This window comes from Neomonachus schauinslandi, chromosome 5 (assembly GCF_002201575.2).
Source record: "Neomonachus schauinslandi chromosome 5, ASM220157v2, whole genome shotgun sequence".
Lineage (NCBI taxonomy): Eukaryota > Metazoa > Chordata > Mammalia > Carnivora > Phocidae > Neomonachus > Neomonachus schauinslandi.
Window position 1 is genome coordinate 162,060,613 of NC_058407.1, and position 25,787 is coordinate 162,086,399.

Sequence of the window (25,787 nt, forward strand, 5' to 3'; positions counted from 1 at the left end):
CACATGCCACAACCCCCAGAGAACCAAAGATCTTATAGTCAGGATCATCAGAGACCATCTGGCCCAGCACTGATCTAGATTATGCGGGTTCCTGGTCAAGGTGGAAGTTACAAACACACAGTCAATTTATACGTATGTCATTCATCATGCTAGGAACTGACATACCTTATGCATAGGGCGGAGCCTGTCTCATTGAGCTGGGATGGGGCTGACATTCAGTGCCTACCATGCAACACATTTACAACCGTAGTTTACAACAGTGATAACATTCGCACACACCTCTTCAAGGCTTTGTGTTTCCTAAAGGCATTTTCTGAGCCTTATCCCCTGTGGGCTGGCTTCTGCAGGGGAATGCTTCCCAGACATGGAAATATACCTCTCATCAGAATCAGGAGGCTGCTTGTAGGGCAGGCGATGTGCAGGGGCCAAGAGTGAGGAATGGAGACTCATCTGTCCATTGCCAGAGGAAAAGGACGGAGCGGAGACCAGTGCCTCTCTCAGACAAGGACTCGATGCAGGGGAACCAGATCTTGTTTGCGTCATCACCAAGATTCTTCCAGTTAAACTCTCTGTACTTCACATCTCTTGAGACTCTTTGTTTTATTTTCCTTTTAACTTCAATGTGGAAGCAAAGAGAGCCAATATCGATTAAATGTTAGTTCAGTAAGTGTTTATTGCACACCACTTATTTTAAGGTTGTCCCTGCATGGGCCCACAGGACACAATGTGCGTCTGAATTCCTCCCTGCCTGGAGCTTTTCTCAATGCAGGGTTGCCAGGGAAGAGGGGGCAGAGATTGTGGACAACAGCAGAAGTAGGCACAGCTGAGGGGTGCCTTAACCCAGCCAGGTGCCCTCACCTGAGCCTAGTTGTAGAGGCCAAATAGGGGTTAACCAGGTGTTGGAGAAAGAAGAGAGATGAGGACATTAAGGGAACCCAGAGGCTCCGTACACGTGGAAAGCGAGCCTGACGGAAGCTGGTAAAGGGCTACTAATCTTGGATGCTCTTTGTTTCGTCCAAGGAAGATAGGATGATTTTGCCCTGGGATTGTGAGCAGTGTCAGAAGCTTAGGAGGCTTGGCAGGAGTCCTCTCCCTAGGATGGTTATTTCTAACTCTGGCCCCACTTTGTTTCTGTGGCTCGGCTGATGTCAACAGCAAGGCAACAAATTACGCTGGCAAGGTGCTGGGCTTTCTTGCAAGCTGCAGTCCTGCTGGATGTTCTATAGCTCTGTCCACATAGCTTACACTCCAGCAAAGCCCACGGGAGTGTGAACGGAAAAGTACCTGTCAATATTAAGGCTGGTTCCAAAGACACATTATTGGGTTTTTTGCATAATACCCTCTGGGGACATCGAGGCCTTATTAATAACTAAACATCTGCCACAACTGTAATATTTTTCTTGTGCCAGGATTGTGCTTCTACCATCGTCCTGTTTAAACACAGAAGGGAGGGTGTGAATTATTTAGGCAACTGACTTTGAGTAAATCACCAACCAGCACTATGCAGGCAGTAAGTTTCTGTCAACTCCTTGCAGAGTGTGTGTCTCCGTTGAAGTTCCCTTGATGTGCTCACAAATCTCTCTGAAAACATCACTCTGGACCTCCGATGCGGCTGCCCGAGCAACCTGGAGAGAGGAAGCCTGAGAATGAGGAAAAGGGGGGCAGAGGAGCCCCCGGAGGGGGAGAGGAGCCACCGAGGAGCCAGGCCCCCGACTTCCCCACTTGGCAAGTCTTCTCCCCCCAAACCCCCGGGAGAAAGCGCTTTCTCAAGTGTTTGCTCAGGACTTGATTGTTTTCAGCCCTCAGGTAGGGGGTGGTGCGGGGGCTGGGAGCCTTTGCTGCTGAGTGTCCGAGTGTGGGGGGCAGGGAGAGAGGAGGCCCTCTGGACAGGACACCTGGGAGGGGTCCTGGGAGGATGGGTGTCCCAGCTGGGTACAGAGATTATACTGTACGTCTTGAACCTGACAGGTTTCCATTGACTGTATCTGGGATGTGTGGATGGGGCAAGGGGATGGGTTTGAACACTGACCTTATCAGGGTCTGATTAGGTTAGGGGGTGCTTGTTAGGAAAAACAGCAACCGATATCATTTATAGAGTGCGTACCATGTGGCAGCATGGGAGGAGAAGCTTGGCAAAGATAATCTCAATGAATCTTCATGATAACTCCAGGGGAGGGTTATTAACCCCGTTTTTACAGGAGAAAATAAGACAGACATTCAACAACTTGCTCCAGATGGCACAGGCAAAGGTAAACCCAGGACTCCCACCCAAATGTCTCTGAATCCAAAACTTACATTTGTAACCACTGGCCTACCTGCCTCTCCCCACTTACAGGTGAGGGGGTCAGTTCAAGGGGAGGGACTTTGTGTGCTCCAAGCCACAGGCTTCCTGGGTTCCATTTTGTTCTCTTTCTTTTCCTCGGAGACATTCAAGGATGTAAAAACTCAAGAGGAATTTCAACTCTAGGTGGTTTTGTAGGGAGGGGAATTTTGATCTATGTGATGCTGGTGTTGATGAGTTGGTCTGTGGTGAGTCATATAATTGGATGTGTTCTGAAATGGTCTCCCTAAGGCTGTTTGGAATGGGCTCTCCAGCCATCTCTGCCACCAGCTGCCAGGAGTGGCCAAAAGGGTCTATGGCTGAGTTTATGGTTGGGCTCCAGGGGATAAAAAGGAAGTGGGAATATTTCGGGTGACTACAGCTCCTGATTTTCAGTAATTTCTCCCAGGCGCTGGGGGCTAGACTGCAGGGCCCAGCACAGAATGCTATAAAACTCTATCTAGACCCTTCTCCAACACAACTCATTGTTCGGGAAATCAAAGCTGGGAGTTGACAAGACCCTTGGCCAAGGGCATGGTATGCTGAAGGGCAGGCTTGGAGGGTTGGCTCAGGAGGGTTGGCCAGAGGTGGGAGGATGACCTGGGCTGGGCCTCCCCATCCCAGCTCACCCCTTCCAGGAGAGGAGCCACAAGAGGAGGAATGGTCCAGTCCAAGGGTGAATTTTCTGGTTGGCCTTTGCTCAGACTGGGATAAGTGATAGGATCCTGGGTGCTTGCCCTGAGAAAGTGGGGGCAGGGGCATGTTGAGGGAAGGAGGTCAGGACTGGAACAGAGAACCATTTCTGCATGTCCTGTGTGGGCTGTGGCAAATGGCAAATGTGGCTGATACTACAGAGGAAAAGGACAGTTGTCTACCCTACTAGATATGAAGATATCATACAGGAAACAGCAAAGAAGTCTGATGGAGTCAGACCATTTTCGCTCAACATATTCCCACATAAAAAATATTTCCTCATTTGTTCCTGTGGCTTTAGGATTTAGAATTTTTTGGCCAGAATTTTGATGGGCATGAATTAGACAGTTTAGTTTCATTTGTCTCCAGGGGCAGCGGTAGCCCAAGTGGAACGAACCTGCTTCTCCCATGCCATCTCCTTGGGGGTTGGCATTAATTCTTTTTGGACCCCAGGCTGAGGGTCTCTATGGCTCCAGGATTGTTCCCATCACGCATTCACACCCAGGTCCACCACAAACACACATTTGCTTACTCTTTCCTTGGGGGCACACCTACACATTTCTCAAAGATTTCCTTGTGCAATGGGCAGAGCAAGATAGTTAAAAAGAAGGATGAGATGGGGCCATGGGAGTGGGTTCCATTGTCAAGGTCTCAGCACAAAGGTTGGGCATGGAGGGGAAGGGAACATGGCCCACTGGAACATGTTCTCACATCAGTCCTCAGCAGTGAATACTTGCAGAGCACATTGTCCTTTTTTCCTCAGCTAGGAATATCCTCCAGAGAGTACAGTATTGGGGCTAGCTTACAGAGTATCAGGGGCCTTCTCAGACCCTGAAGCATGCTGGGTGGTGGCCCATGTGATTATACCTGATACAGGCAGAGTTGGGCAAAATTATAAAGTAGGGAGGCATCTCCTTGATGTGTCCCATCTACCTACCCCAGGTCATTCTCACACCTCCTGGTACCATTTTGGTTGCAAGTAACAGAAATCAGGTAGCGCTCTCCTAAATGAAAAGAGGAACATGTTTGGAAGACTTCAGGTAGGGGTTGGGGGTGGAGGGGTTGCCTCATAGAATCCAAGGCCTCAGAGGTGGCTGGAATGAGGGCCTAGTGTGATACAGAAAACCCGAGAAAGCTGCTTCTCTCTGCCTGTCTACATCTCCAGTTTCTCTGTCCACATGAAAACTATCCTTGCCAGATAGCTGCCAATTTGGCAGCCAGCCTCAGTTGAGAGTCAGTATGGTCTCAATTCTAATCTCCCTGGACATAGGCTCATTGCTGTCCACTCCTGATCAAATCAACAGTCCAGGGGAGGAGAGGCAGAGGGTATGAACACGGCTGCTTCCACTATAAATACATGGATGGAAGAACAAGGCAATGACCAGAGAAGTGTATACCTTGTCAACCCAGTGCCTTGAGATATTGGTTTTTGTATCCCATTCTTGAAGTTGGCTGGCTATCCATTAAATGCTGGTAAGGTGCTTGCTATTAATGCTCTAAGCTGGAGCATTTAAAAGAAGGTGGTCCCCAGAGGAGAGAACTATCACTGATGGAACAAAAGCAATGAGGTAGATAAAGCTGGCTTGGGGCACTAAGTGCAGTGTGGAAAGACATCCTATGTAGATGGCAGGGACTGGGGAAGTAGGGTACCCCCTCTTTACTCCCCCAGTCTTTCTCCCAGATCTCCTCCTGAAATTTACAAAAGAATTCCACAGACTATCTATTCCTGTCTTTGTCAAGGTGTGGGTAGACTTTCTCTTGACACACCTGAAGGAGATGACCCATAGATGCGGACGTCCTTCACTTCTACTTCATTTCTTTGAGTCTTGCAAGGGTACAAGTCATGAAGACCTGGCTTGTCTCTCCTCAGTCTGGAAGTCTGAGGAGATGTTCTTCCCCTTTCGTCCAGACTATGGGATCTGGGTCTTTGGGCCAGGTCTAGAGCTGACTCATGGATAGTCAGTAGGCCCCAAAGGCCAGCTGGAAGAGAGTCCCCAGGAACAGAGGGATGCCCAGGTGGCTTCAACAGTGACAGCTAAGTAAACAGCCCTACCACTGTGGTGCTGTCCCAACCCAATCTGAAGGAAGATTTTCTCATACAGGGAGAAATGGATGTGCACTCTTGATATATGAACTAAAAATAACCATGTTCCAAACAAAGTGTTTTTAGTATTTTGAAATGAAAACGTGTAGACAAAGCAAGGATTCAGAATGCATGACTCATTAAATTGCTGACTCTGAAAGCAATGGAAATTCAAAGGGAATTTTTCTTTCCCTATTTCTCCCTCCCACCCTTGCTTTGAATAGCTTATAAAAAGAGTCTCTACATAAACAGGACCCATAAACTCCTCAATGATTTAAGGTCCTGCACAGTGAGAGGCAGAAGGAACTCAACCTCTGTTGCCTGGTTACTAAGCTGGCCTCCCTAGCTGGGCTGGAATTGACCAGAGACCCCCACTCCCCCAGCCTGCCCATCCTCATTTTCCTCCTCATCCTCTCTGCCCTGTAACAGGTGTCCAGGGAATTCCATAGCCCCTCTATGGCCACTGCTTCTCCCTCTCCTGGGTTCCAGACTCTGCTGGATCTCAACAGCACTCAACTCCTCAGCCCTAACAAGAATGCCTCATCACCAGCAATAGCTCTAGGGGTGTCTTAGGGGAGAGTGCATAGCATATGGTACCCTAATGGGATACAGCTGTGGTACCTCTATCAACTCACTGGATGGTCTTGGGCTCATTGTGGGGTTGGGAAGGGTTGGGCCTTATCAGTTGTGTTCAGTTTTTTTGCTCACAAAAACCTTTCTAAAATAAGTCTTATGGGGAATCTCAGTACTTAAAACAGAGAAGAGGACCCATTCTCATTGCAGCAAGGTGTGTGTGTGTGGGGGGGTGTGTGCAAGCACACACTTGGGAGAATGGGGAGGTCCTCCAGGACCCCTGAGATGAACAGGGATGTGTTACCCCTGAAGAGGCTGTTGGGAGACCTCCATATCACAAACCCTTAAGAGTTATGTAAAAATCTCACCTCCAATCACTCCTAGTTGCCATCACCTGCTTTACTTCTGATCGTCACCATGCTTCTTGAATACCTTAGCAGCTTGTTAGCAGCTTGTTGAGTCTTATATCTGTCCTGAGTCCTGATGTCATATGAGGAAACTAAGATGACCCTTGGATTACCAGTCAACGTTTTCACCTCGTGTTGCCTCAACTTCAACTCCAGTGACTTTCCTCCTCTCAGCCTTCACTCCCATGGCCTCAGCCATCATCTTGTCACCTTCAGGAACACCTCACCTCTGAGAGCTCACATGGAGTACTCCTCTCTTCGACAACCTGCCTTATAGCCGTTTGCTACTGCTGTTCCTACTTCAGGATGTGGAGCACTCTGAGAGAAAATCCTCCATGGATATGGGGCCTGGGTGGGTGACCTTACCCACTCACAACCTTCAAACCCAGTGGGTCCTTGTGTGGCTCAGGGGTTCTTTTAGTGGTCAGGTCCCCTCCCCATTCTCCACCATGACTGTTTCAACCCCTATCCACTCTTCTAAAAATAATGTCACTTCCTCCTTCACAAATAAAACAAAGCTCCCAGGAAGAAACTTCTTCAACCTCCTGCCCACTCTTCTGTCACCTTTTCTGCATTCATGTTCATTTTCCCCCTCCCTGCCCATCACAGTGGAAGAGGGGTCCCTCTACCAGTCTAAGGACCACCTGCCACATGTGCATGGACGTCTATCCCATTCCACCCTCTCTCATGAACCTTATTCCATCAATTTTACCTCCTCTATTATTCTTCAATGTCTTTCTTCTTCCACTAATCATAAACATCTGTTCTCTTATTACTTATCTTTTTAAAAAGCTGCTATGTTATAATTTTCCTCAAACTTCTTGAAAAAATTGCCTACACTTATCCTAATCCTCCACCTTTCTTTTACTTCTTACCCCTCACTCACTGTGATCTGGCCTCTGTCCCTGTCAGTCCACTGATCATGTTCTGGCTGGAAGAAAGGATAGTGTTAGAGAAGAAGGAGTAATGCCAAGATGCGGGCCAGTTCAAAATTTAGCTCATCAAAAGTTATTGGGTGAGTTTACAAACTCTGTGTTTGTGGCCTCTGCCTTTTCATATAGAACCCAGAAACCTGTTGCCCGCCAATCCCCTTTTCTCTGGGATGTTCACTGACAGCCCTGCCAGGTCCCCAGATGCTCCATTTGGGAGGGTCTCTGCTGCCATGTTGCCACATCAATAAGCGTGCTTTGCTCTCCCTTGTTACACTGGCCACCTCTTTTCTCCTCTCTACCCTCCAGTCCCAGCCATCCAGTTGGGATATCAGATGATCTTAGCTGAGAATCTTACAATCATTCATTCTCCAGGAGATTGTCTGACCCTATCTTGGGAATCCTCTCTCACCCAGGATCTATTTACTTCGGATAATTCTTCTAACGCAACATGTAACAAACTGATGATCCTCTGAACATCAGTGTAAATAAATATTTCTCTAAGAGTGCTTCATGGTAAGTAAAATTCAGATGATGCTCCGTGGTTTATCTACCTCTTAGAGAATATCAATGCATAGTAAAATCTTAGAGATGCCCTACAGAAAAGAAAATGGTCTATCTTTGTTTAACTCAGGTTTTCCAAATGCAGTTTGAGCCTGGAACTCTGGGTGTGAGTAAATGTGTGCGTGTAAAAGCCTAGAAATCATATACTACGTGTTTATTTCCTCTTCCTAGGACACGCCTGGTTCTCAGATCAATGCAAATGATAAGTAACTGGTATACCCTAGGCCTTGTGAATGTTCACACCGATATTCATTCAGACACCATAAATTGGTGTGCCAGGCTCTGTGCCGGGTGTTGGGGATAAGATGGGGATAAGATTTTTCCTCATGCAGTTTATAGGCTCATGGAAATGACGGATTAATATTCACCATAGAGTTGATGTGTTAGGATAAATTCATGCATGGGGCATGCCTTGGAGCATGTCACACGCACACACACGTGCACACACGGAGGTAGTGGTACAACTCCAGGGTACAACATTCACTTCCAAAACAAGAATACGGTGTGAGTGGCACCCCCTGCAGTTGTACAATACGCATAGAATAAATGAATATATATCCATCCAGATATGCCGTTTGTTGTTATTAGTAGTCACGTTGCTCCTCAAGTATTTTTTTTACTTAACAATTTATTGCCAACATCCTTTTCTATTGTACTGTGATTTATTTAACCAGTGCCCTATTGATGGCTATTTAGGCTGCTCCGTTTTTGTTCCCACCAACAGTGCTGCAATGAGCATCTTTGTATATTATCCTTGTGAACTAGTGCAAGTATATCTAAATATAAATTTTCTAGAAGTTTCTTTTGCTGGATTTGCCAAATTGCTCTCCAGAATTATTATATCAATTTGCCTAATGGAAGGGCCTCCGAGGACAGGGGGCACTGGAGTGGAGGGGATGGCGGTAATAGAGAAGGGCTTGAAGGTGATAATTAATGGAGTAGCGTCCCTTAGGAAGTGAGAGGGCATAGGGTCAAAAGCACAGTCTTCACGAAGAAAAAATTTCTATATGCACAAAGTGTCCATTTGGGACTGCACAGAAAATAGTACAAATGATCTTAGCTAAGAAGTTTTGATCACTCTCTCACCTGCCTGGAGATTTTCTCTGAAATCCTCCTTTCACTAAGGATCCATTCATTTTCTGTGTGCTTCTTCTAATAAACCATGCCACAAATCTATGATTAACTTTTTTTAAAAAGATTTTATTTATTTATTTGACAGAGACACAGTGAGAGGGGAACACAAGCAGCGGGGAGTGGGAGAGGGAGAAGCAGGCTTCCCGCTGAGCAGGGAGCCCGATGCAGGGCTCGATCCCAGGACCCTGGGATCATGACCTGAGCTGAAGGCAGACACTTAACGACTGCGCCACCCAGGTGCCCCGTAATTTGCATTTCTTGATGACATATGATGTGAAGTATCTTTCCATATGCTTATTTGCCATCTGTATATTTTCTTTGGTGAGGTGTCTGTTCAAATCTTTTCTCCATTTTTTTCATTGAGTTGCTTGTTTCTTTATTGTTGAATTTTAAGATCTCTTTGTATATTTTGGCTATAAGTCCTTTGTCAGGTAAGTACTTTTTCAAATATTTTCTCCCAGTGTGGGTTTGTTGTTTCATTCTCTCTCTTTTTTTTTAAAGATTTTATTTATTTATTTGAGAGAGAGAATGAGATAGAGAGAGCATGAGAGGGGGGAGGGGCAGAGGGAGAAGCAGACTCCCCGCTGAGCAGAGAGCCCGATGCGGGACTCGATCCCGGGACTCCAGGATCTTGACCTGAGCCGAAGGCAGTCGCTTAACCAACTGAGCCACCCAGGCGCCCTGTCGTTTCATTCTCTTGATGGGACCTTTTGCAGGCATAATATTTTAATCTTAATAAAGTCCAGCTTACCACTTTTTTCTCTCATGGATCATGCTCTAGGTGTTTTATCTAAAAGTTCATTACCAAACACAAGGTCACCTAGATTTCTCCTATATTTTATTGTAGAAATTCTGTAGTTTTGTGTTTTACACTTAGGTCTGTAATCTATTTTGAATTAATTTTATGAACCTGTGTTTAGGGTCATTTTTTTGCATGCAGATGTCTAGTTGTGCCAGTACCATGTGTTAAAGTCAACATATGCTTTCATTCTCCTGGTGGTCTTCTGGTCTCCTAGGAGAGGATCTTGGAGAGAATATGGATGCATGCACACATTTGCAAGCACTCACTCACCTCCCAGTGACAAGCAATAATTCCCAGAGATAGTTCAGCATAAGTCCATATAAAAGAAGAAAACTATTGTATTAAAGGCAATATAACCTGCAAAACATTCCCTGCTCATCATGGAGAAAGCATTTTTTCCTCCTTCTTTTGCTAAGTCATGATACTCAGGGATGCATTTGTGTACAAGAAATGGGTATGGTTGTGACAATAATACGACAACAGAGCCAACTGCTTACTTTCACTATGGGTTGGAAATAAGCTGTGAAATCATCACTTTTTCCCCTTGACTGGACAGGAGCCAGTTTTTGGAAAGGGCTTTTCTCTTCTTCAGTATACAGACTCACCCCCAACCTTTCAACAACCCCTGGGAGGTGAGAATAAAGCCATGTGCTTGCAGTTACACACGGACCTTTCATGTCAGCTGCTGGGGACATAAGTGAAGACAGTATCCCACTGGTCCTGCTCTCCAGAGCTCACATTCTAACCCAAAATAGACTTGAGTTACAAATGCAGTTATAACAGTCACCAAGCAGCATTTTCCTGACTGCCTGCCACTCACTCTTTGGGAATGTAAGCTTCCCAAAGTCTTCGAGGCATTTCTCACATGGCTGTGTGCGCAGGCTCTCCTGACTCTTGACTGACAGTTGTCATTTTCCTCCTTTCATCCATCATCTTTTACCATCAAGGTACCACCTCCTCTCCCTGAACCTCTGCTGCCTGACATGAAAGTTTCTGTTGCTGATCCTCATGGAGGTGGCCACTGCTGGGACACAGCTGGACAATTCCCTTGGTTGCCAGTCAGCTGAAGGGCTGATCAGCAACACATACAGTTTTGATTCATCTTAGAGTCCAAGAGGCTTGGGGTCTTTTTTGTTTTGTTTCATGCTGTCTTTTGCCTTTACTTTCCAGTGATTCCTACCCTCCTCACCATCCTTGAATTTCAAAATATTTTCCAGCACATATTTTACGTGTGAGTCTCTTATTAATTTTGTCAGGACAATGTGATCCATTTTGATCTTCATACTTATTCTTTAATCAATTTAGAAAAAAATTTTTTATTTTTATTATTCCCTCTTTTCTATAGCTTGGGTTTATTCCTAGGGAACACATGTAATTCTTGGGCTGCATCTCTATTTCTTTGCCCTACATGCTTAATTCATTTCCTTTTTAACATGTGTAACCTTCATCCTTTCCTTCTGCATTTGGGATCTTCTAATTTTTCTCGCATAGCAAAGCTTTGATTTATTTTTCAGTGAAACATCTACTCTTCATTGCCTCTAATGAGCTTTTTATTCTGCTGCCAGACATTTCCTTCCTTTCCCCATTTGCATCTCTGCCTTTGCCTTCGTTTGTTCTCTCCCCGTCCCAAGGTCACAAAGCTCGTGTCTTCCTTATCCTTTATCATGACCCCAAGGACATGGTTTCTAGAATTTACTTCTGTTTCCTAAGATGTCACCTTCAAGAATAGGCTATTTTCTTGAGCCTCTTGGGCAATATATTCCTTCCCACATGTTATGATGTTGTCTGATAGGCTCCACGTTTGGCTTGTTCGTTCTTACTGAAGCTTGGCCCTTACCAGTTTGTGGAATTTAACTAGTACCCATTTCGTCTGGGGCTCTGGGACCTGTGTGCGATGTTCTATTTTTCTGATTGTTGGATTTCCGGACTCTTAAAGAATTCACAAAATTAACAAAAACGTGCACTGCTTCCAACTCTCCATCTATAGTGCTTTTCATATATTATGTTTCAATAACAAATATCCTACTTATAATACTTTTAAATATTGAAATAGATATGGCGAGATAGATATCATTATACTTATGTATCTATATCTATCACCTATCTACCCATGTAAACTTTGAGGAGCTGTCAGCTGGGGTCTCCCTTAATAGTACCTTGATGCTAGGACATGGTAACCACCTCTCAAGTGCATGAAAATATTTTCTGAGGTTGCCAGCATAGTGTGCTACTCTCTCGCTCATTTATTCAGCTCCTCTTTCTGCTTCAATTCTCTACAAGTCTTACTATGCAAAAAACTAGGTATGCCTCCAGGTACATGGTATAGAAGGAAAAGTATTGTAAGTAGGATATTTGTTATTGAAATGTACTGAAATGTAATGCATGAAAATCCTTGTAGATATATAGATAAAAACTGTAATGATAGCCATTTCTCTATGGCATGCTAAAAACATTACTGAAATAAATGAGAAATATGGTAGTTAATTAAGATTTCTATGTACACCATATGTAACTGGTAAAATATTGATTGGTCCTGTGATCATGATAATAAGAGTACCTTCAAATAGTGTAAAGAACACTTTTCACTGGTAGTGTCCTATTTCTGTTGGATAGTTTTATGAATGTGTTTGCACCAGTTGCAAGGTGAAACTTGCTCTATGTCGTTAATACCATGACCAGGGAAAAACCTGATAGTTACCTAGAGTTGGCAGTCAGAATTCTGTCACAACATAATGAATGGAGTAGTGCTATTTACAAAGTGGAGTAATTTCACCGGTGTAACTATTATATTAAATGAGATAATTCATAGAGAGCATTTAGCCCTGTGTCTGGCACATGGTATGCACCTCGTAACTGTTAGCTAGCACCATGGTCATTAATTGAATGTACCTTATCTAAGTTTAAACTCTTCACTGTATCCTTTAAAATCTACCTTATTATCAGACAAAATAAGAATAAGCTGTATTCATTAGGGTAGACTTTGTCATAGTAACCTAAAATCTTAGTGGCTTAATAAATAAAGTGTATGTGTCACTCCCAGGAAGGCTAATACAGATGGAGACGTGCTCCCCCATCTGGGAGCTATGCCATGGGGAGCACAGGGCCTCCAGGGTCACATAGCAAGGGAGGAGAAAAAGAGGAGACACACCAGCTTTTAACTGCTTTTATCTCGAAGTGGTATATATCACTTTAGCACATATTTCATTGCCTAGAACTAGTCATCTGGCACCAACCCAACTGTAAGAGAAAATGAGTCCTAATAGATTCTACCACAGACCAGGAAGTAGAAAATTCTAGTTTTTAAATGTGTTTTCAACAAGACTTCAATAACAATTTCATGTAAATTATGTTTATGTTTTTTAGAGAGGTATTAATTCCAGCCAACTCTGTGGGATGGCAAAACTCACAAATTAGTACTAATTCAAAAGGAAAAATGTGGGAGCCTGGGTGGCTCAGTTGGTTAAGCGACTGCCTTCGGCTCAGGTCATGATCCTGGAGTCCCGGGATCGAGTCCCGCATCGGGCTCCCTGCTCGGCGGGGAGTCTGCTTCTCCCTCTGACCCTCCCCCCTCTCATGCTCTCTCTATTGCATTCTCTCTCTGAAATAAATAAATAAAATCTTTAAAAAAAAAAACAAAAGGAAAAATGTTATAATGTTTTGTCCCATTTAGTACATATAAGAAATTCCTTATTTTGAAAATAGAGAGGTATTTCTAAAAGAAATGTAAGTCCCCGAATTCCCAATAAACATTGGTCAATATTGGAAGAAAATCATTTTGAAGAGGAACCAAATTATTAGCTTTTTCAGCTTCTCTTCAGTCTAGAACTGGCTTTCCCTGGAGTGAGAAGTAGATGGTAGGTCTGAATCAAAAGCTGTCTGACATTCTCCGAAATTGCTTGTGTTGTTCAAATACAAGAGGTGAACATATTTCATTTAAAAATGGGGTTTCAAGAGACTCCTGCTTCTGGTCAAGAAACAAGAACATGAATTGGATTTATCCTCCCACCTGAAACAATAATAACAATAGAAACTGGAAAATGCATGAAACAATGGTTTTCACAGCAGTACAATAAAAAATGAACAGGAAAACCTAAGAAACAGAAAAAAAGTGAGTCCTCTGATTGCCCCAACATACTGCCTGAGGAGTTTCTAGGCCTCCACTCAAGAAGGAGCTTCAAAGTGCAAGCAGTGAAAATTGATAGGACTTCAAGGAGAAACAGACATATCCAAAATTACAGTTGGAGATTTTACACAAACTTGACTTGAATAACACTACCGTTCAACTTGACATAATTAGAATTTGTAGAATATTCCTTCCAATAACAGCAGAATGCTCATTCTTTTTTATGTGACTATGGAACATCTACCAAAATAGACCATATTATGGGCTATAAATAAATAACCTAAAAGAGTTCAAATCTTACAAGTTATGTTCATGAATCACAGTGAGATTAAATTAGAAATCAGGCAGGCAGATAGTTGGAAAAAAAACCCAAATATTTGGGAAATAAACAATGTACTTCCACATATGTAACCTATGAGTCAAAGAACTTGAAAGAGAAGTTGGAAATTATGTTGAACTGAATGAAAATATAAATGCATCATATCAAAATGTGTGGAATGTAGATAAAATAGTACTTAAAGGAAAATTTATACCACTAAATATCCATATTGGAAATGAAGGAAGGTCTCAAACCAGTAATCTAACCTTCCACCTTAAGAAATTGGAAAAAGAAGAGAAAGTAAATCTAAAGCAAGGAAGGAAAGAATAAAGATCAGAAAAAATCAATAAAATAGAAAAACAATAGATAAAATCAATGAAACCAAAAGCTGGTTCTTTGAGAAGATCAATAAAATAAAAAAAAAAACGTCTAGCTAGATCAAGAAAAAAAAGGTGAGGTCACAAATTAGCAATATCAAGAATGAGAGATGTAACATCACTACAGGGTCTACAGATTAAAAGAATAAAAGTAGGGGTGCCTGGGTGGCTCAGTTGGTTAAGCATCTGTCTTCGGCTCAGGTCCTGATCCCAGGGTCCTGGGATGGAGTCCCACACTGGGCTCCCTGCTCAGCGGGAAGCCTGCTTCCCCCTCCGACTCCTGCTGCTTGTGTTCCCTCTCTTGCTGTCTCTCTCTCTCTGTCAAATAAATAAAATCTTAAAAAAAAAATAAAAGAATAAGAATAGAATATTGTGAATAACTTTATGCCAGTAAATTTGACAGTGTAGATGAAATCGACTTACTTCTTAAAAGACACACACCACCAAGCCCACCCAAAAATAAATATACAGCCTGAATAGAGCTATCTCAGTCAAAAAAATTATAAGTTTGTAGTTAAAAATCTTCACACACACACACACACACACACACACACAAAATAACTCCAGAGCCAGATGACTTCTTTGGTGAATTCTACTGAACAAATTTAGTAAAGAAATAATACCATTTCTACATAAACTCCTACAAAAAAACCCTGCAAAGCAGAGAATAATTCTCAACTCAACCAGCATTATCCTGATTTTTAAAAAGCAGACAAAAACATTACAAGAAAACTACAAAGCAATACCCTTTATGAACGTAGATGCAAAAATTCCTTACAAAATTTTGACAAATCAAATCCAACATTACATAAAAAATAATACACCATAATCAAGCAGGGCAGCTTATGTCAAAAATATAAAGTTGGTTTGACATTCTCTATGTGCTGCTGAAGTGAGCACTTGGTTTGACATTCTAAAATCAAATAATAGGGGCGCCTGGGTAGCTCATTCATTAAGCGTCTGCCTTTGGCTCAGGTCATGATCCCAGGGTCCTGGGATCGAGCCCTGCATCGGGCTCCCTGCTCTCAAGGAAGCCTGCTTCTCCCTCTCCCATGCCCCCTGCTTGTGTTCCCTCTCTCTCTGTGTCTCTCTCTGTCAAATAAATAAATAAAATCTTTAAAAAATTTTAAAATCAAATAACATAATTCACTATAACAGACTAAAAGAAAAAAAATCATATAATCATCTCAATAGATGCAGAGAAAGCATTCAACAAAACCCATCATCTATTCCTGATTTTTTTTTTAAAAAAAAGACTTCCAGCAAACTAGGAATAGAAGGGAACTTCCTCAACCTGATAAAGAGCATCTCCAAAAAAACCTATAGCTACCATCATCATAGTCTAAAAGACTGCATGCTTTACCCCTAAGATCAGGAACAAGAAAACTATACCCATTTTCTCCACTTCTATGTAACATAGTACTAAGGGTCTAGCCTGTGTAATTAGAAAAATAAATAAAAGACATCCAGATTGAAAAGGAAAAAGTAAAACTGTCTTTATTTACAGTTAACATGGTTGTTGTATTAATTTGTTACTGCTGCATAACAAATTACTATAAATTTAGTGGCTTAAAATACCAAATTATTGTCTCACAGTATCTGTAGGCTGAGAGTCTGGTTAGGTCTAGCTGGGTTCTCTTTTTAGGGTCTCAAAAAGCTAAAATCAAAATGTTCAGTGGACTACATTCTCATATGCAAGTTTGGCTAGGGAAGGATCTGCCTCCAAGCTCCTTTAAGCTGTTGGCAAAATTAATTTCCTTGAAGCTATAGAATTCATGGCAGAGAGAGAGGGCAGTGGGAGGACAGAGAGAGGGAGAGAGAGAGATGTTACAACTTGAGTCTCTGAGCTATAGATCTTTTGAAGGGATCACTTAATTAGTTCAGGCCCATCCAGGATAATCTCCCTTTTGGTTAACCTGAAAGTCAGCTTATTCAATATTTTCATTACTTTTGCAACTTTGAAATTTAAATTTATCCCTTCACCTTTGCCATATTCTATTCGTTTTAAGTGAGTCACCGTTCTGCCTTTGCTATAGGGAAAAGGATTACACAAAAGCATGGATACTGGGAAAAGGAAAGTCAGGAGAGCCATCTTAGAATTTTGCCTACCATATTCACCTATGAAGAAAGTCAAATGGCATTGTCAAAAGAAAATTCAGAGTTTTACTTGATGTGAATATTTTGTTGAGCAAGAAATAAACTGCAAATGGGGAGACTTCAAAATCGAGAGATAAGACACTCTCTGCAGTTGCAGCCCAGTTTATAAAACATGAGGAAGTACATTACTTTGTAGGTTACTAGAAACTTCTTTTCAGAGGAATAGCACTACGTAAGCTTACTTCTTTCTAGATGATTGGCTAGGAAGCTACAAGTTCACCCTGACATGAAGAAAGCTTAAGTTTTAAGGTCAGAGACAGCATTTGGGGAAAATCAGGACAATATAATGAGGCATAGTGGTGAAAGTGGATATTCTTGCCTGGTTCCTGATCTTAGTGGGAAAGACTTGAGTCTTTCACCATCAAGTATGTTAGTTTTAGCTTTTTTGTAGATGCCCCTCATCAGGTTGAGGAAGTTCTCTTATATTCCTAGTTTGTTAAGAGTTTTGTTAATATGGGTGGAGGTTGAATCTTGTTGCATTTTTTTTCTGCATCTATTTATGAGACCATTTGGTTTTTTTTTTTCCTTTGGGCTATTATTATGCTGGATTACATTGATTGGTTGTTGAATATTAAAGGCAGACTTGCCTTCCTGAAATAAACAGCACTTGGTTATGTTGCATTGTCCTCTCTGTTTTGTGGATTTGATTTGCTGATTTTTTAAAAAGGAATTTTGCATCTACATTCATGAGAGATATTGTCTGTAGTTTTCTTTCATTGTATTTTCTTTGTCTAGTTTTGTTATCAGGATAATGTTGCCTCCAAAAATGAGTTGGATAGTCTTTCCTTCTCTTCTATTTTCTGGCAGAAATTTTGTGGAACTGTTGTATTTGTTTCTTTAAAGGTTTGGTAGAATGGGATAGTGGAACCAGCTGGGGTTGTTAATCACAAGTTCAATTTCTCTAATAGTTATAGGACTATTCGTGTTATCTGTATCTATATATCTATGTCTGTATCCTAGTTAGGGGACTACTCAGGTTATCCATATCTGTATCAGGTTTCATCTTGGGTGATCTTGAGAATTTTTTGGTCCTTTTAATGTAAGCTCTCACATCCATGTACATAGAGTTGCCTCTACTATTTCTTATCTTTTTTAATGTTTAGTAGATCTAGAGTGACATACTTCTTTCATTCCTGAAACAAGTAATTTGTGACCTCTCTTTTTCTTTTTCAGTCTTACTAGGGGATTGCCAATTTCATTATCTTCAATCGACAAGTTTCTGGTTTCATTGATTTTTCCTTTTGTTTTTTGTTTTCAATTTCACTGATTCCCCCTTGCTCTTTATTTATTCTGCTTTTCTTTTCTCAGGAATGTTAAAGGAGAAGCTCATATTATTGGTTTGAGACTGTTTTTCTATTCTTTTTTTTAAAGATTTTATTTACTTATTTGACAGAGAGAGAGACAGCGAGAGAGGGAACACAAGCAGGAGGAGTGGGAGAGGGAGAGGCAGGCTTCCCACTGAGCAGAGAGTCTGACGTGGGGCTTGATCCGAGGACCACGGGATCATGACCTGCGCCGAAGGCAGATGCTTAATGACTGAACCACCCAGGCGCCCCTGTTTTTCTATTCTAATGTAAGCATTTCATATTATGACTTTTCCTGTAACCACAGTTCATCCTACAAATGCATTTTAAATTTTGTTTAGCTTAGGGGCGCCTAAATTAATTATACAATTTAATTAATACAATTATTAATATATTTGCACCATGTCTATAATTTTATTGTTTGTTGTGTGTTTATATCTTCTGCTTTTCATTCCTCTGTTATCCCTTTTTCCTTCTTTTGGGTTATTTAAATGCTTTTTTAGTATTTCACTCTAACTTACCTATTATTTTTTACTATATCTCTTGATATAATATTTCTGCTTTTGCTCTAGGAATTACAATACACATATCTAACTTTTTACAATCTAATTAGAATTCATATTTTTAAATTTTGTATATTAAAAGTTGATTTATTGACATCAATGTTGCATAGCATAAAGTTCACAATTTTAAAGTATATAACTCAGTGGTTGATCGTATATTCACAGTGTTGTGCAACCATCACAACTATCTAATTCCAGAACGTTTCCATAACCCCAAACAGAAATCCTATACTTCCCATTTTTCTCTTCCCATCCCATGGCTAATACTAATCTACATTTTGTCCATATGGATTTGTCTATTCTGGACACTTTTTATAAGTTGGATCATACCATATGTGGCCTTCTGTGTCTGATTTCTTTCACTTAACATAATGTGTTCATGTTCAGTCATGTTGTAGGATGTATCAGTACTTCATTCCTTTTTTTGGCTAAATAATATTCCATTTTATCAATATACTATATTTTGTTTATCCATTCATCAGTTTATGGACATTTGTGTTGTTTCCAATTTTTAGCTATTATGAATAATGCTACTACAAATATTTATGTGTAAGTTTTTGTGCCAGCATATACTTCAGTTCTTTTTGTATAGCTTAGGAGTGAAATTGCTAGGCTGAGTGATAATTCTATGTTTAACTTTTGAGGAACTTCCAACTTTTCCAAAGTGATTATATCATTTTACATTCCCACCAGCAATGTACATCCTTGCCAACACTTATTAATTTCATTATTATTTTTAAAATTTTTTATTATTATTGCCATCCTAGTGGGTTTTGATCTCATTGTGGTTTTGATTTGCCTATTTCTAATGATTAAGGATGTTGACCATCTTTTCATATGCTTATTGACCACTTGTATATCTTCTTTGGAAAAATAGCTATTTAAATTCTTTGCCCATTTTAAAATGGGTTATCTTTTGTTATTGAGTTTAAAGACTTATTTATATTCCAGGTATTAGACCATTATCAGATATATGGTTTGCAAATATTTTCTCCCATTCTGTTGGTTGTCTTTTCACTTTCTTGATAGTGTCCTTTGATTTACAATAGTTGCTAATTTCGATGAAGTCCAATTGATCTGTTTATTTTGTTGCTTGTACTCTCTGTGTCATACTTCAGGAGCTATTGCTTAATCCAAAGTCATGAAGATTTACACCTATATTTCCCTCTAGGAGTTTTGTAGTTCTAGCCCTTACATTTAGATTTTTAATACATTTTGAGTTAATTTTTGTATATGGTGTGAAATAGGTATTCAAATTTATCCTTTTGCATTGTGAGTATCCAGTTGTCCTAACATTGGCTGAAAAGACTCTTCTTTCCCCATTGAATGGTCTTGGGACCCTTGTCAAAAATCTATTGACCATAAATATATGGGTTTTATTTCTGGACTCTCAATTCTATTCCATTGCTGTGTATTTCTATCCTTGTTCCTATCCCTACCCTGTTCTGATAATTGTACTTTTGTAGTAAACTTTGCAATCAAATAGAGTGAGTCTTTCAACTTTGTTCTCTTTTTCAAGATTGTTTGACAAGAGTGCCTGGGTGGCTCAGTTGGTTAAGCGTCTGTCTTCAGCACAGGTCATGATCTTAGGGTGCTGGGATTGAGCCTTACATTGGTCTCCCTGCTCAGCAGGGAGTCTGTTTCTCCCTCTCCCTCTGCCCCTACCCCTCTTGTGTGCTCTCTTTCTCTCAAATCAATAAATTAAATCTTAGAAAAAAGATTGTTTGGCTATTTGGGGTCCCTTGAAAATCCATATGAATTTTGAGATAAGCTTGTCCATTTTTGCAAAAAGGGAGCTGAAATTTTGATATAGATTTCATGGAATAGGTAGGTCAATTTGGGGATTATCATCCTTTAGTTCTTTACATATAGTTTCCCTTAACTCTTTGAACATTTTATAAATAGCTAATTTAAAGTCTTTGTGTATTAAGTCCAACATCTGGACTCCCTCAAAGAGAGTTTCTATTGATTGTCTTTTTCTCTGTGGACTATATGGGCAATACTTTCTTCTTTCTTTGAATGTCTTGTAATTTTTCTTAAATACTGGATATTTTTACTACTACTATTATAAAGGGATAATTTTGGAAACTAGATCCTCTTCCTAACCCCAGGATTTGTGTTGCTGCTTGCTTTAGTTGTTGCTTTTATTTGTTTTGTGACTTATCTGAATTAATTTTGTAAAGTCTATATACTTTGTCATGTGTAGTCACTGAAGTCTCTGTTCTGTTAATAGTTAGCTAATAATTGGGTAGAGATTTCCTTAAACTCTTGAAACCAAAAAAATCTTCCAGTCTTTGTAAAGCAGCTCAGTTAGGGCATGTCTTTAATACTCAGTCAAAAAATTGATGACTATCATAGTCTTCACTTTCTGCTTGCATAAAGCCTAAAGGTCAGCCAGAATTGAGTACTTAGGGCCTTCCCAGGGCTTTCCTGAGCATGCCCACAGCCCTGGGAATGCATATTGTCCTCTAAATTCTTAGGAATATGTTAGAGTTTTTCAAAAGCCCTTTTCTCCCAAAGTATCTAATTTCCCAGGCTTTCCTCCCAAATTTTTTTGGGTAGTCTATTGTTTAGCCCAATTGTTTTCCCTTGGCTCAGGCAGCAGTGACTAAAGTATTTGCCTGTCAATGTTTTCAACTAATGGCCCCTGAGGAGTGGCGTTAGCACAAGGCACAACCAAGTTAGGTGAGATAAAATCAAGTCTTTTGAGCCATCAGACAGGTCAAAACAAAATAATTGCAAGTATTTGTGAATGAGGTCCATTCTGCTATCTCTGATACCAGTGTTGGGAATGTGGACTGTCATCTTCAAGGCTACTAATTATCTGGGGGACAAAGACTAGCATAAGTTAACATACTCCAAAACTCATTGTTCTTGCCAAGATTCAACTATTTTTTTCTTGAGTAAGTGGGTTCTTGGGGTTTCCACAAGCTTTTGGCTAATTTCCAGATATCCAAAAAAGTTCATTCTGACTTTTTTTTGCCAGTTTAAAAAAATTACTTTTTTGGAGTAACAGAATTTTAGAGTTCCCTATTCTGTCATTTTCACTGATGTCACTTGCTATTTTATCACTTCAAGTAGAATGTAGAAATCTTACCAACACATAGGTCCCTTTATATTCCTCTTTTATGTTATAGTTGTCTTATACATTACTTCTACATACATTGGGACCCCATCAAATAATGTTACAGTTTTTAATTTCATCCATTAAGCATATTTCAACAGAAGAATAGTCTGTTACACTAACCCTAATATTTACCTTTCTATTGTTTTTCTTCATTCTCAATGTTCTAAGTTTCTTTTTTGTATCATTTACGTTCTATCTGAAGAACTTCTTTTAGCAATTCTTTTAGAGAAGTTTTGCTGGCAAGAAATTCTCATTGCTTTCCTGCATTTAAGAATTTTATTTCACCTTCATTCCTGAAGGATATTTTTACTGTATATAGAAATCTTTGTCAATAATTATTTTCTCTCAGCACTTCAAAAGTATTGTTCTGTTTTCTTCGGCCTCATGATTTCTCATGAGAACTCCAGTTACGTGATTCAAACTGTTTTCCTACAAGCAATGCACCATATTCTTCTGTCAGATTTCAAGATTCTTTTTTCTTAGCACACCTGGGTGGCTCAGCCATTAAGCATCTGCCTTCGGCTCAGGTCATGATCCCAGGGTCCTGGGATCGAGCCCCGAGTGGGGCTCCCTGCTCAGTGGGGAGTCTGCTTCTCCCTCACCCTCTGCTGATCCCCCTGTTTGTCCCCCCTTTCTGTCAAATAAATAAATAAAATCCTTTTTGAAAAGTTTCTTTTTTCTTTGCCTTAGTTCTCATCAATGTATGATATGTTTGGCATGGATTTCTTTGGATTTATCCTATTGCAGTTCTCTGAAATTCTTGGACCTATATAGGTTTGTATCTTTTGCCAAATTTGGGAAGTTTTCAGCCATTATGTCTTTAAATACTTTTTCTGTACCACACTCTTTTTCCTCTCCCTTAGGACTCTGGTAACATGCCTTTTGGTATTGTCCCATGAGCCTTTTAGGCTCTGTTCACTTTTTTTCAAACTTTTTTTCCTGTGTTGTTTAGATTTCTAAAGTTCTTCCTTCAGGTTTTCTGGCTCTTTCCTTTTCTGTCTCATGTGGAGCTCATCCTGTGTGTTTTCATTTTGTACTTTTAAGTTTTGAAATTTCCTTTGGCTATTCTTTATATCTTCTTTTTCTTTGTTGAGACTTTCTTTCCATTCTTTCCAAAAGTGTTTGCCCTTATTTGGAGTATTGTATGATAGCTGCTTTAAAGTATGTGTAAAGTATAAAGATAATTCCAATATCCATGTCCTCCTGGCATTGACATGTGTTTGGTTATCTTTTTCCAAGCAAGTATAGCTTTTCCTGTTTTGTTGTATTTTGAGAATTTATGATTATATCCTGGACATTTAGAATATTTTGCTATGTGACTCAGAGTCTTCTTTATATTATGGACAATGTTGACTGTGTGTGTGTGCGCACACACACACATGCACATGCTAGCAGGCAATCAGCCTGGTTGGGTTTATGCCTCCCATTTATATTGGTTGGAATTCCAATTTCAGCTAAGTTTTCAAAGCCTTTGCATTCCTATTCGGATCTGTCCCATGTGAGTGACACCAGTGGCTAGTTTGACACATGGGCTCTTATCTAACCCATTGTTCCATTCTCAAAGTCTATATATGCTTGTTAAGGTCAGATCAATCTACTCATATGGGGTTGAGACCAGAAGTTTATAAACAATTTACAGTAGTCACCTTAGCAAAGTTTTCCTCATTCATGATCTTATAAGCACTTTTCATTTTCCAGGTACTCTCTGTTTTGGTCCTCCAACTAGAAAGCTACAAATTTTATTACCTCAATCTACTGTACCCTTTCTACAATTGCACTTGTGTCAGACAAACAAAAGGAGGACAGAGGAAGACAAGAAGCAATGGAGGTCCTTATAACCCTTTTGGGACCACATATTATCTGATCAGAGAGGAAGGTTTTCCTTCCTCTGAGTTGTAGGCTCCTACTGGTTCTCATTACCCCTACTGCTTTTGCTTTTATGGATTGTTTGAGGGCTGAGATACAAGAGAATAGAGAAAAAATTAAAAAAGAAATAATGATGGTGAATTTATCTTCTTTCTTTTAGGAAATCACCTCCCCATACATCAAGTCAGAACTTGAGGCATCTCCTGGAGTCTTCTATGTTGTGCTAATTCTCACAAGTTTCAGGCTTCCCTAAGTTCAGGCCTGGAAATACCAGAAGAAAGTAATGATAAACTCATCACTAGTGGGTGGTCCTTTGAATTCTCATGTTCTTCCCCAATCTGCCTGTTAGTAGTTGTCTTTAGAGTCCTCAATTAGCTGCTCCATGCATTCTGCCTTGATTTTATGCTACATTCAGTGGGATATATATTAGGTTCAGTATGCTTATTTCATCTTACCCAGACGTGGAAGCCTTGTCAGTTGACTTTTTGGCAAAAGTGCAAAAACAATTTAATAGTGAAAGCATAGTTTGTCAATAAAACTTGTTGAAATGCCTGGATAGCTACATGTATATATCCACATACATACATAGGTACATACATACATACATCCACACTTCAATCATACATTTCACCATATTCAAAACTTAACTCATAATGAATCTTGGACCTAAATGTAAAGCATAAAATTATAAAACTTCTAAGAGAAAACTTTTATGACCTTGGGTTAGGCAAATATTTAAAAACTATGATCCCAAAAGTATGATTCCTAAAAGAACAACTTCATAAAGTAGACTTCATCAAAATTAAGAATTTTCTCTTTGAAAGATACCTTTAAGAGAATGCAAAAATGAGCCACAGAGTGGAAATATTTGTAAATCACATATCTTATAAAGGACTTGTATTCAAAACATATAAAGAGCTCTCTAAATTCAACTAAAAACTCAACATAAAAATGGGTAAAAGATATGAACAGATAATTTACCAAAGAAGATATACACAAATAAGCCCCTGAGAAGATAGCTAATATCATTAACCATTAAGCAAATGCAAATCAAAAATACAATAAGATGCTATCATGTACCTATTAAAATGTCTAAAATTAAAATGACTACCTATACCAAGAGATGGTGAGAAAGTAGAGCCACTGGAATGCTCATACACTGCTAGTGGGAGTGTAAAATGGTACAACCACTTTGCATAATTGGCAGTTTTTTAAACAGTTAAACATGCATACTAATACATTCTAAATACAACCGTTATATGACCTGCCATTCCACCTCTAGGTATTTAATCAATATAAATGAAAGCATGTGTTCATGCAAAGATTCCAACATGACTGCTCATTGCAACTTTATTTATAATAGTCAAAAACTCGAAGTAACCTAAATGTCCATCAACAGGTTAGTAGATTAACAAATTATGGTATATTCATACAATGAAATACTATTCAGCGAACTATTGTTACATACAAAATTATGGGTGCATTTCAAAATATTATGCTGAAATAAAGAAGCCAGACAACAAAAATGCATACACTAAAATTCTATTTCTATAAAATTCTAGAAAAAGAAGTTATAATGATTCCTATGGGAGAGGGGAGAGGATGAAAGAAGTGGAGGGAAGAGATATGAGGAAACTTTTGGAGGCAATGGGTATATTTATCATCTTGATTGTGGTGATGGCTTCACATGTATTAAAACTTACTAAATTATATGCTTTATATGCAGTTTAATATATGTCAATTACACTTATAAGCTTATTTTTAAAATGGGTTTTTACATCATTCTCTGTGATTGTGAAATCGGCAGAAATTCCCCTACTTCTTTGGTTTATGGTTAAAGTGCTATTTCGCACATTGTCTATTTGTGTAAATTCACGAGTTCATTAATGGTCATTTGGGAAGAAGCATATTGATCACTTTGCATCTCCTTCCATCATATTTGACTGTTTTCTAGCTCTTATCTTTGTCACTTCATTTATCCCACTTTCTCATTTTGTTTATTGTTCTTTTTGAGTTGAATGTTCAGTAAATTTACTTCTATTCCTTCAGTTAAATTGTGTTTTCCTGTATATAATTGTATCTATTGATACAAACAAGTAAAGAGAAGGAAGCCAAAGTCATGCTTGACCCCCCTCTCCAGATAAGAACACTACTGACATTTTTGCCAACATCCTTCCTGACGTCTTCCTGTCCATGTATACATTTTGTGTGTATGTTTGTATATGTTTGTGTATGCAGAAAAGTACACAACTTGTAAGTGTACAGATTACCATGAACTAAATGTACCCATGTAACCAGCACTCAGTTAACAGACCATTGCCAGCGTCTCAGAAGACATTTTCATACCCGCTGCCAATCACAGTCCTCTCCCCATCAACCCAAGGGTAACTACTGTCTTGACTTCTTTTTTTTTTAAAAGATTTATTTATTTATTTTAGAGAGGGGG

At 39.9% G+C, this 25,787-nt stretch overlaps 1 protein-coding gene across 1 annotated transcript in view; it reads left to right on the plus strand.

Moving 5' to 3' along the window:
• The first annotated feature begins 1,606 nt into the window (after nt 1-1,606).
• The window catches only part of CALN1 (calneuron 1), a 477,016-nt gene continuing 452,835 nt past the window's right edge, over nt 1,607-25,787 (plus strand). The window contains exon 1 of the mRNA XM_021700534.1: nt 1,607-1,725. Within this exon, the coding sequence (XP_021556209.1) occupies nt 1,607-1,725 (119 nt within the window). The remainder of the gene's footprint in view (nt 1,726-25,787) is intronic.